Genomic DNA, 13,143 nt, shown 5'->3' with positions numbered 1-13,143 from the left:
GCAATACACGGTATTACAAAATCATACAAGGGTAGAAGATTCATTCAAAGTGCAAGATAAATCAATCTATTTTATGTAACAGATTATGAAAACTTCACTGATATGGTTTCAGATTTCCCATTGCCACTAACCTTTAAGGTAAACTACTACTTGTTGAATTTTGGTGTAGTATCATGGAAGAATATCCTAAATTATCTGAAAGTCTATTAAAATACCCCTCCCTTTCCAACTGTGAGAAGCCAGATTTCCTTCAACCAAAACAGCATATCTCAAAAACTGAATACTGAAACAGGAGAATCCAGATGTCCACTCTTAAGACAAATAATAGATCTGCAACAATATAAAACAATGTCACTTTTCTTGTATGTGTGTGTCAATATAGTTATTTTTATTAAAATATTTATGTTAAGTAATGGGATTATTTTTTATTTTTAAACAAATTAATAAACATATTTCAAATTTTGCTCTTTAGGGTACTCAATTTTTAAAAAATTTTTATTGAATCAAAATTGATTACACATATTTGGGGGATTCAACATCGAGATATGTTGATCAAATCAATATTACTAGCATATATTGTTACAAATCATAATTATTCTTTATGCCCCTTGTCCAATCTCTCCCTAACCCCCTCTCCTTCCCCCCATCCCCCCTCTAATTACCCTAGATTTCTTCTCTCCTTCTGAAAAAATAATGGTTACTCTGCTGATTTGTTGCCTAGATGATCTATCCAATGCTAAGAGGTGTGATCAGGTCCCCCAATGTTATACAGCAGATGCTTCTTCTGTCATTCTGGAATGGGCTTTGTGGAGAGAGATATCCTCTTCTTTTCTTTGGTCTCTGCTGGTGACTCTCCCTGTGTCAATGCACTCCAGTGGCTGGCGGACCATCTGCATGGTGGTTGTGGGGTCTAGCCACTTTCACAGCAGCCATGGTTATTGTGGTGGCTGTGGTGGGCCACCCACATGGAGGTGATGTTTTTGGCATGCTCCTTGTTGCTGGTGGTGTGCCAGGTTGTGGGGAGTGTCTGGTCTCCAGATCTATGCCTCAGGTCCCCAGTTGGGCCCTGAGGCACTGGTGCGTTGTGCCTCATTGTGGGAGGGGGTCCAGTCCCCTTCTCCATGCCTCAGGTCCCCAGTGAGCCCCAAGGTGCTGGCACAGTGTGCCTGGTTGTGGGAGGGTGGTCTGGTCCCCAGATCCATGCCTTGGGTCCCCAGGAAGGCCCCGAGGCACTGATGCAGTGTGCCTGTTTGTTGGAGGCAGGTCTGGTCCCCTTCTCTGTGTCGTGGGTCTCCAGGCAGGGCCCAAGGTGCTGGTGTGGTGCCTGGTTGTAGGAAGGGGGGTTCTGTCCACAGTTCTAAACCTCAGGTTCCTGGGTGGGCCCCACAGCACTGGTGGTGTGAGTGGTTGTGGGTGGGGGTCCTGTCCCCAGATCCATGCCTCATGTCCCCTGGCGGGCCCCAAGGTGCTGGTGGTGTGCCTGGGCCAGAACTAATTTTTTGTCTTTGCTTACTTCTAACATGGGGAACTTCCTGTGGGAACCAGCACTTGAGCTGTGTGGTTGACCTAAGTTGCTGTTTTGCTGTTGTTTCCCTAAGGAAGGCTTTTTGTGCAGCTCAGGGTTTAATGGTTGACTTTATAGGTACTTCTGGCTCTCCAGAGACCTGGTGCATCTGGGTTGTGTAGAAACTCTGATCCAGGCCTGAGTTTTTTCATCAAACTGCACCCCATGCAATTCTGCATTCCTGACCAGTCTCCTCTAAGTGGTCCTGTGCTGATTGGGGAGTGGATCGGCTGTCCTTGCTGTGTCCCAGTGTTCTCCCAATGGGCCCATCTCCCCTACCACTTGTGCTCCAAACACTTCCCATGGGACAGAGCCTGCACTGGTCCCTTGCATTGCCTCACTGGCCTCTGAATGGTTCCCCTTTTTCAGCTGTTCTGGCTCCTTGCTCCTGTGTGGGTCCACAGGAACCCTATTAGTGGTCTTGCTGTCCTGGGGGACAACAAGGTCCTCTTCTCCCCTGCTGCCTCCAAGTAACTCCATCTGAAGGGCACAGCTACAGCTTCTGCCGGCTCCTGCTTCATGCACTCAGCAGGTCCAGCATTAAAGCAGCTGTGGCCCAAAACACTCACAGCAGTTTTTTCTTTCTCTCATCATGGTTTCTTCTGCCTTCATCAACTCCATACATCTCTCCTCCTCTTCCCCTGAGCTCCAGCAGCCTCAGCTTGGCTGATGTTACATTTTTATAGTTATAAATTGGTTGATTTGTGGGAGAGAGTGACACTGGGGACCGTCTATTCCACCATCTTGACCAGAACTTGGGTCCTCAATATTTGAAAGAGTATTTAGAGGTCTTGAAATAAAAAAGTTTGAGAACTTCTGTCCTACAGCATGGACTCTGGAGCCAAAATAATTTGCTTTAAATCTCATTTATAATTACTGTCTGATCTTGGGCAACTTTCTTACCCTCTCCATGCCTTAGGTTTCTCATGTGTAAGATGTTCATAACAACACCTGCCATGATAATGAGCACATTTAAGTGTTAGCTGTTATCGCCATCATTATTATATCATCATCATTATTACTAGTATTACCTTTGGGAGACATAGTTTGTTCAGGGACACAGAGCTAGAGGCAGAGTCAGTAGAAATGGAATTTTTTTCTCACAAGCCAGATTATCCCCCACCTCTTACTCACCAGTCTGCCATCTCTACATTTATAGTCTAGGGAAGAAGAGAAAAAGAACGAGAAATCTCCCACAGCTCAAGCATACATTGTCAGAGATATTGAATCAAACCACCGGGAAAAGTACAAACAGATTTAAATGTAGAGAGCGAGTTGCTTTGTCTGGCATTCAAGTTTAGTGAGCACCTCCTGCCTGCCATCCAGTGGTTCTGCAGCTGCCTGTATGGAAGCACAAACTGTCCCAGAAGGAGCAGATGCCAAAGGTCCAAGTAGCAAATGATGGATGCAAAGCACAGGGTAGTAGATTATGAATCTAAAGCCCAGGGAAGCAAAGCCCAGCAAGTTCATGGCAGAACTGGTTCTCGAGTCTATCATGTGGATTTCCTCTGCACTGGGACCCTTCCCTGAGATGCCAGTTGTTCTCTGAAGGGAATGACAAGTTCAGACCTTGCAATGGTTACACCAAGCTTTGGGTGTAGAGACAAGAGTGGGTCCCCTAGCATGTCCTATGAGGCTGCTGCAGAAGGGCCCGGCTGGTTCCAGGAAGAGAATGGATCATGGCCAGGGGCTTGTTAACAACAAGAAAGGCAGCAGTGATACGTACGTTTTTATTTATTTTATGTTGTTTAGGCAAAATGCCGTTCCCATGTTTCTGGTCACCAAATTGAGGACCAGACCATTTGTTAATTCTGCTTAGTAAATGAGCAGCTACAGATGACAAACAAATTTGAACCTTTTTCTTGGTCAGTGAAAAGTTAAAACCAAATTCCCACTTTGTGGCAAGGCTCCTTTGTTCAGTAATCACAAAGATTTGTTTGCATTTCCTTTGTTCTCTCTGGAAACACACCGCTTGGCCAGCTACTACACTGATTTCAAGATGCCCTGCAACTGTCTTTTTTGTATTTAGATAGAAATTTTATGGAGCAGGTCAGGCAAGGTACCTGGCATCCAGAAGGAGACCAGAACACCAGTCAGAACCCATGGCTAAAGCTTAGACCCATTAATCAGACAGTCCTGGCTGGAGTTAGGGGAAGAGCATGGTCCCGTAGGTATATGTGTGTCTAGGGACTGCCCAGGTTAGGGAAGAGAAATTCCAAAATTGTACCCAGCCCTTGGTGGGGCTCAAGCAACCAAAGCAGCCTGGTGCAATGGTAAGAGCTAGGTTTTAGAGCCAGGGAGATGTGAAGTGGACTGGAGTTCAGCCACAATGGCTTGGGCAAGTCACTTAACCTCTCTGGTCCTAGATTTCCTCATTATAAAACAGTGATAATAACTCCTCCCTTGCAAGGTTATTGTGTGGGTAAATATTAAGGTAAAGCCCTGGCACATGGTAGAATTTCAAAATAGTCTATTACTGCCACTGTACTGCCTCAGCTGGACTTTGTTTAGGTGCTTGGCTGAGCATGAAGACTACAGGCCCTCAGTGATGGAAGCTTTGGGCACTTTGCTGTGTGACCATGGGGCAAGTCAGCTAATCTCTGAGTCATGGTTTCCTCATTTGCAATTAGGGATCGTGGTAACTAATGTGCCTTTACTACTTCTCCAGATTGTTAGAGGATTACAGGAGATGGAGTATATGAAAACATTTTGTGACCTGAAAAACATTATACCGAAATTATTCTTATAAAAACAATATTGATGGCATTGATTAACATTTTTGAGAGCTCAATTTTTGCTAAACACTGGTTTAAATGCTTCACAGGTGTCACCCTATTTAATTTTAATCCTCTTCTAACAGTTTTGCCAGGTGGAACCCTGTTTATTATTTCTATCTTTCAGTTCGTTGCACTGAGGTACTCAAAGTCTAAGTAACTTGCCCAAGGTCACACAGATGGCAGGGGGAGGGGACGAGGGGGAGGGACAGACCTGGGATTCTTGTTAACAACCAGAAAGGCAGCAGTGATTCATACATTTCAGACCTACGCAATTGAATTTCAGAACCTGTCCAATGGAGTATTAATCATGATGCTTATATTGGCATCACTGCGTGATTAGTATTTCTAACTTTCTACAGAGGGTGTGTCGTTATCCATTCTTAAGGCATGAGATGGGGCTGTAAAGCCATGATAATGACTCCATAAAGCCATCTATTAACTAGTCTCCCTAATTTCTGGCCATATCTCAAACATCTTAGGAACACATGTGCTTTTATCCATGAGCAAACACATTCATGGATTGAATATATACATATACAGATTATAGAAACATGCCCAAAGATAGAGATCAGAATGTAAATGTGAGGAAGCAAGGCATTAGCAAGATCATTTATGGGCTCATGATTCTGTTGTGAAGGATAATTATTCATTAGCTTAATTGAAATGATAAGTGCCATTATGGTAACACAGTGAGTAATGGTCATGTTTAATCTCTTTTCCACTGCATACACGTGACAAATGCCATTCACACTTGTAACACACTCCTGTGGGGCTGCCCAGACTTTGACAACACCCCTCCCCAATTTTTGTGTGTGTGTGTAAAATTAATACTGAATTATTTATTTTTAGCATTGATGAGCTCATTTTACAAGCATTTTGGGTAAATTACTCAGTTAAATAGTTCCAAAAAAGGTTATTTTTCAATAAAGTTCCACTAAACTCAACAAGTTTATTGTGCTGTACCTGTGCTATCCAAAACAGTAGACACTAGCCACATCTGGCTATTTAAATTTAATTTCAAAATTCAGTTCGTCTGTCACTCTAGCCATATTTCCTGAGCTCACTGAGCCACATGTGGCTAGTGGCTACAATCAGAAAGTACAGATAGTAGAACATTTCCATCACTGCAGAAAGTTCTAGTGGACAATGCTGCTAGTCAGTAGTATCCATTGAGGGTGCAGTGATGACTAGAACATTGCCATGCCTGCCCTTGGGCTCACAGACCTGCGGTGAAGACAGCTGCTAAACAAGCCATCCCAGGTTTGGAGATAGGGAGGGACAGAGGGCAATGGGAGGGTATGGCAGGGGATCTACCGAAGGATGGGTGGTCGGGGAGAATAAAACAAAAGAAAACTCCATGTAGATGAATAACAGAGCAATTTTTTAAAAAAGTATTGAACCTCATTTTTAAAAAATTAATGGATTATTTTCTCTGCAAGTGGATTTCACAACTAATATTATTAATATGATGTTTAAACACTATTTATTGAAGAATAAGCTTGAACAAAATTTTTTCATTATTAAAATTTGTAATGCGATAAGTCTTAAAAGAAGCCAAATGCAAAATGTACATACAGTATGATTCCATTTTTATGAGCTTCTGGAACAGGCAAAATTAATCTATGATGATAGAAATTTGAACAGTAGCTACCTGGGAGGGAGTGGCTGGGAGCAGAAACTGACTACAAAGGATTTCACAGGTACTTTCTGGGATGTTGATGATGTTTTATCAGGAAAGGGGCATTGGTTACATGGGTATATGCCTTTGTCCATACTCATGGAACTGTAACTAAGATCGGTACATTGCACAGAATGTAAATTACAGTTGGGCCTCCATATCAGTGGATTCAGAGTCAGTGTATTCAACCAACCATGGATCAAAAATATTTGGCAAAAAATACTGTGTCTATACTGAGCATGAGCAGACTTTTTTCCTTGTCATTATTCCCTAAACAATATAGTATAACAACTATTTACATAGCATTTACATTGTATTGGGTATCATAAGTGATGTAGAGATGATTTAAAGTGTGCAGGAGGAAGTGTGTAGGTGAGACACAAATACTACATCATTTTATATCAGGGACTTGAGCATCCATGGGAGGCCCTGGAACCAATGTCCCCAGATACCAAGGAATGACTTTATCTCAATTTTTAATTGAGATATAATTTACATTATATGTTGAATTGAATCTCTCTATATATAATTGAAAGAATCATATATTGTTAACATGCTATGGCTGATATGAGTAATACAATGGAAATGTCCATTGCCTCATCACTCTGTCTGCCAGTGACCCGGCCTTCATCCCCTTATGTCATTGCTAACAGGAAGGTTTCAGGCATCCTTCCTGATCTGCCATGTGGATATAAACGTGTTGCTCCTGCTTTTTCCAGTTTTTGATGCTTTCTTTCTTATCAAGAGTGGACAAGCTGGAAGAATGTTTGCCAGAATGTTAAGAATGATGTTACTTTGGAATGGGGAGATTTGAAGTGGATTTTACTTTTTTTTTTTTCCTTTTCTTTGCTGTATTGTTGGAACTTGTAACAAGGAGTATATATTATTTTAATAATATGAAGCACAAAAGCTCATTTTGTCTTGGCTTAGAAAGTACATTTATCCATTTGTGCTATGTAGTCATCCTCTGTCTTTGGGTTTTGTACTCTGATTAGTAAAAACTGTCCTTCCAAGCAATCATGGGGTCTTGGTATATATTACCATTTCTTTCCTTGTCAGTCTCTACATGTCTCTGCTGTTCAGTCTCTCTGTGACCCTGGGGACATGCTGGAGTGGATTTGGGTTGCTTGGAGGTGCTCTCCAGTTGTCTGCCCTTCTCACCTGCCTCCTTCCCCCCATGTGCTCACAGATTCTTACCTGACCCTGGATGAACCAATGAATAACATCACCACATCCCTGGGGCAGACGGCGGAGCTGCACTGCAAAGTCTCTGGCAACCCACTTCCCACTATTCGCTGGTTCAAAAATGATGCTCCTGTGGTCCAGGAGCCCCGGAGAATCTCCTTTCGGGCAACCAACTATGGCTCTCGGCTGCGGATTAGAAATCTTGACACCACAGACACGGGCTATTTCCAGTGCGTGGCAACAAATGGCAAGAAGGTGGTTTCTACCACTGGAGTCTTGTTTGTCAAGTTTGGTAAGCAGCTTCCTACTGAGGATGGCCCTTGGCCGCTAGCCTAATATGATGGGATGGCTAGAGCCCATGGGGCAAGGAGGGAGGGAATGAGTACTTACTGAGAATGTGCTATGTGCCCACAACCCTAAAGCTGGTACAATTGTACCCATTTTACAAATAAATGAACCCAGGCCCAGTAGTTAATTACCGTGTTCAGGATTGCTCAGCTAGTAAAGCACAGAGCAGAAATGCAGTCCAGATCCCTCTCACCCTACAGACCCCACTCAAAGTCATCATGCCCTTGAGCTCTTCTTCCCAGCAGGGATGCTCCTTGGGCAGAGAAGCTGGGAACGCTTGCAGCACGCACACCTCTTTTCTGTCCAGCTGCCGTCAAAGAGCAGAAGCCCCTGCTGGCTGTTGCAATTGATGCCCTCGTTCCATCAGTCGGCCTCCTATTGGAAACTCCCTGCATAGTTTCAGGCTGCCTACTCTGTTGACTCATTTTTTAGCACTTGTCTTAGCATTTTTCAGGCCCTGAACTGTGGGATGTAGACACATTCTTACTGGTATTTTTTTTTTTTTTTTCATAGAGGTGGTTGGGAGAAACTGGAGCAAAACAATAAATCCCTCAAAAATAAATATCACCTCTGGGTGGTTGAGAACTTTAATTTGTAGTGGTTTGACTGTACCCACGCTCACCCTCCAGTAACCCAGACTGACTGTTTCTTTTGTTTTTCTTTCATTTCTTCAGGACCCCCTCCCACTGCAAGTCCAGGATCCTCGTAAGTACTTTTTATGTCCTTTCTTGTCATTTGTAAGCCTTTCTCCATAGGTTTCTAGGGCAAAGACAATGTTGTCCTCTGCTTGGGCCAAAACACTGTGTCTCCAGATGTCATTCCATTTTGCTTTTTCTCTGATATGAAGGTTCACGGGAGACCAGCATTGGCAGTAATCTTAAGCGTGGTAGTGTTGATTCCAAATGATCAAAGCAAAAATCTCCCTACATTTACTATTTTAAAATGAATCTAACAGTTAGTGGCAACAATGAATTTGGTAAAATCAAACAAAATGATAGAATGCTGGCTTAGGAACTTTTTACTCTAAGCTAAAAGGGTCTGTTCTACTTTTCTGATTTCTGATACTTTAATTATGGGTCAGGGCAACAATTAGGTAATCACTTTGTTTTTTATTTCCTTTAACGAACTCCAAGGCAGAAGTTCTACCTCATCTAGAGTAGGAAATCCCTGTGCTTGGATTGAGAGTTATGTGGAAGTTTGATTCATTTTGAGTTCCTTGTTAATGGAGTCTAAAGATCCAATCTCTTTTCCTGATACTGTTATTGATGAACTTGTCCTTTATTCCAGCTAAGAGATTTTCATCTTTCACTCTAAGGACATCCACTTGGGTCATTTTTCTTTATGTATATTTTTATTTTTACGGGAACAACCCATTTATTAAAACTCTTGCTCTGTAAGCAATGTTGTCCTCTGCTTGGGCCAATATATTCCATATTCTGTAGACTTCTGAAGTAAAATTCGCTGGGCTCTGACATGACAGCATCAAAATGCCTAACCTAGACTATACCCCTGGCAAATATAAGAGCCACTTAATTTGCTCCAGTCCCCTCTGTGCCACTTTATTACAGTATGGGCCATTTAATCCATTTGTGTGTGCCTGGAGGCCCTGTGGCCCACAATCCCATTGATAAAATAGGTAATGGGTAAAAATAAACATTGGCCTTCAGCCACACTGTTCTGCTATTTCATCGGCCAGTTAAAGGCAACTGTAAAAGAGTCTTTAAAATCACCCAAGTGCTAATTGAATTCTACTTGCTGAGGTAGAAAATGTTGATTGACTTTAAAACAGGTCAGAAGTTTGGTCACTCTGCCTTGCATTTCTCAAAGCTAATCTTTTTTTTTTTTTAATGGTCTCACCATTGGTTATATGTGGAATCCTTTTGAAGTCTTATTTAAACAAAGATTAAAACTTTTGTTGCTTGCTGTAAAAATGCTTCCCACCCTGGTACCTTATTTGTTCCTATTAATCTGTGTTTCAAACATGGCTGATAATCTGTATCCCAGGTTGATTAATGTGGTTCACTAATCTGCCTTTACTGTTAAGCACTAGGCTGTTGACTTACTGCCTATTGTATTTGCAACACAGTTACTTTTTTGTCACAAAATTATTTTTCAACACTTATATGTCCTTACTTCTTGAAGTTTTCATTCTTTCTTTGCTGCCTTCTTTCTGATGAACCCAGTAATTTTATACAAAGATAGTATACCCCTATCTTTGTGAACTGATATCTGTGGTGAGGATATCAAAATTCCTTGTAGATGCTCAAGCACAAAAGTATCCTTTGATGTCAGGCACCTATGTTTTGTGTTAGCTGTCTGATTATCTATCACATTAGTCAGCCGACAGCATGAAATATATAGTTGCCATGTTTGCTTAGAGGGAGTTACAATAAAATACAATCCAAGTTGAAAAATCCCATGGGGACTTTTGTAGTTCAATCTCCACCCTCTTTTTTTGGCATTCCTAGTTGGCATTCTGATACCCTTTTTTTCTTTCCTTTAGAAACTGGTAATATATCCTATTTTCTTCACCTCTCTCAGCTGCCACTATTTACACTGTCTCTAAGAGTTCTGAACTCCCTAAGACTCTCAAATAGAATGCTAGTTTCCATACCTCTCCCCATAGCCCTGGATGAATAGCCCACTCTTGCTACAAGTGGACAGGCGGAAGATAAAATGATAGTCATGGTGAATATCACAACATCGAGGGTCCATTGGAAGCTCCATTTGTCAAGCTTTTCACTACTTTTTCCAAAATAGGAGCAAAAGAGTAGTTATAAATTGCTGTGTTTACTTGAAAGTTACACAGAGTTACTGCAAAGAAAATAAAATAAACATCCCTGAAACAGCCCTAACATTCAGAACGTCAGAACAGTGAAATACATTAGTCGTATGAAACTCAGTGAGAGCTGAGGACCACATTAGGTGGTAGAGCTACACAATTCCTGACCGAGAAGAGCTTGAGGCCCCTTGGACTGTGGCCTAGGAAGGCACTTGTCAGTCTTACCACTCCCGAGAAGGGACTGTATCAAGTTTTCACATGAAGCTTTCAGGATGGTGTTTTAGTTTCTAGCAGGAGCAAGTCTGGCTGGAAAGTCTTGGCTTCTATTCATAGCTTCAGGCTTTATTTCTTCCGTCATTGCTGGGTCCTGCCCACTCCTAACAATTATAGGGCCTGGAGCGTGAGTACAAGTGGAGACCTATATACTGTACACCTAAATATTTAAAAGTTATAAATCTAGCTAGCAAAACTGTTAAATGAAATATGTTCCGTCCTCCCACATTGACGAATATACCTTCATAATGACAAAATTTTAAAATACATGTAAAGTTATGATTTTTCTATGACTGAAAGCCAAAACTATCAAAAATGACTAATCTTTATTATGCATGTCTGGGTGTTCTGTCCATGGGGCAGAGATATTACGTCTAATTCCTAGATTGTTATATTAGTTCCATAAAATTTTTTTTTGCCTTTATTTCAGCAAAATGACTGCCTATATTGTTTTATACAAGATTTTTGAATAATGTGGATTCTCTTGAAAGTGATGCCAAATTATACAAACTCTCATGAGTCATTGTAGTTCTTACTTTTCAAAATTAATTTTAATTTGGAGAAACTTCACTCCCTGGAGCTGGTAGCAACTATAGTTATTAATAAAATTCCTTAAGCAATAATTAAATTTGGAAATGGACTAAGAATTTTATATACTGTGTTTAAACATAGAAATGGGATCATATGTGATAAGTAATCATTATTGCAGAATATATTACAAAATACTATAATTTTATTGCATAAATCAGTATCATGCTTCACATGTTATCCTATGTATATTTAACTTTAAAAGTAGTATGAATTGTTTAATGTATTATATTTTCTAGGGCTGCTATAACAAAGTACCACAAACTGCATGGCTAAAACATCAGAAATTGAGTGTCTCACAGTTCTGGAGGCCAAAAACTTGAGACCAAGGTATCAACAGGGTTCTTTCTGAGAACTGTGAGGAAGGATTTCTCTCTTCTGGTGGTTTGCCAGGATTTTTTGGCATTCTTTGGCTTGTGGATGTATCACTCCAATCTCTGCCTTGATGTTCACATGGCATTCTCCCTGTGTGCGTGTCTCTAAATCTCCCCTTTTCATAAGGACACCGGTCATATTGTATTAGGACCCATCCTGATGACTCATTTTAAGGTGATTACCTCTGTTAAGACCCTATTTCCAAATAAGGTCACATTCTGAGATACTGGGGATTAGGACTTCAACATATGAATTTAGGAGGCCACAATTTATCCCATAACCCTTAATATTGCATAATTTTTCTCAGCTATGTGAAATTCTTACATATATTATTCTAATTGGTGAGACTTTTCAGAAGTACTGATTGGAATTAAGGAAAAACAAGACAATTAATACTTGGTAATATTGGGAATGATAGTTGGTTGTGAAAGAATCTATTGCATTCAAAATGGGAGGAAGATATGCTCTGTGCCGCATGAATATTCATTACCAATAAAAATAAATAAACAAACAAATAAAACAAAATGGGAGGAAGAATTTGACTTGCTGATTAATTTTCTCTTATCAAAGTGCTTCTGCCACTTCAATAATTCCTGCATTCGTCTGGCAGTGGCACAACACACACAAACCTTCACAGTGTGCAGTCATGGTCACATTCTTTTCCAAGCACAGAGGGCAAGAGATGTAGACAAGTATTCCCTGGAGCTACAAAGGTGTTAGTCCTGGGAGCAGATGTTTAAGGCTTTGATTATGCTGTGCCAGCACTGAGTGCCACATCCCAAGAGGCAGAGGGTCCCATGTGTACTCTCTACTCTTATTAAATTTATTTTCTGTGTGTTTTTGGTATGTGGCCCAGGGCAGGGACCTTTCTTTTTTCTTTTTTTATTTTTAAATAACAGTTTTTGTTCAGTGTTCTTACTGTATTTACAGAGTTGTGCAACTTTCACTACTATCTTATTTTAGACCATTTTCATCTCAAAAAGAAACTTTTCTAAGCCCATGGTAACTGCTCATTTACTTTGTGTCTCTATAAATTTCCCTATTCTAGACATTTCATATAAGTAGAATCATGCAATACTTGTCCTTTTGTGTCTGGCTTCTTTCACTTAGCATAGTGGTTTTGGGATTCGTTGACACGATAGCAGGCATCAGTATATCAGTATATATATTTATGGCTGAATAATATTCCATTATATGGCTATGCCACGTTTCATTTTTCCATTCCTCTGTTGATGCACATTTGGCTTGCTTCTACTTTTTGGCCATTTTGAATAATGCTGCAATGATCATTCATGTACAAGTTTTTGTGGGGTATGTGTTTTCAGTGCTCTTGGGTAGTATGTATCCGGGAATAGAATTACTGGAGCATATGGTAATTCTATGTTAACATTTTGATGAACTGCAAAACTGTTTTCCAAAGGGGCTGCACCATTTTATATTTACAGAAGGAAAATATAAGGGTTCCAATTTCTCCACATTCTCTCCAACCTTTATTTTTCTTTTTTTAAAAAAAAAAAATATTTATGTATTATCGCCATCCTAAGTGGGTGTGAAGTGGTATCTCAGTGTAGTT

At 40.7% G+C, this 13,143-nt stretch overlaps 1 protein-coding gene across 1 annotated transcript in view; it reads left to right on the top strand.

Moving 5' to 3' along the window:
* The window catches only part of LOC103591936 (tyrosine-protein kinase transmembrane receptor ROR1-like), a 43,014-nt gene extending 34,753 nt beyond the window's left edge, over positions 1-8,261 (top strand). Inside the window, exons 3-4 of the mRNA XM_008574512.1 lie at positions 7,209-7,496; positions 8,227-8,261. Coding sequence (XP_008572734.1) covers positions 7,209-7,496; positions 8,227-8,261 — 323 coding nt within the window. The remainder of the gene's footprint in view (positions 1-7,208; positions 7,497-8,226) is intronic.
* The last annotated feature ends 4,882 nt before the right edge of the window (positions 8,262-13,143 follow it).

The sequence above is a fragment of the Galeopterus variegatus genome, unplaced genomic scaffold (assembly GCF_000696425.1).
Source record: "Galeopterus variegatus unplaced genomic scaffold, G_variegatus-3.0.2 Scaffold1055, whole genome shotgun sequence".
Classification (NCBI taxonomy): Eukaryota; Metazoa; Chordata; class Mammalia; order Dermoptera; family Cynocephalidae; genus Galeopterus; species Galeopterus variegatus.
The sequence above is the reverse complement of the archived record's forward strand: the minus strand, read 5'-3'. Positions and strand labels throughout refer to the sequence as shown.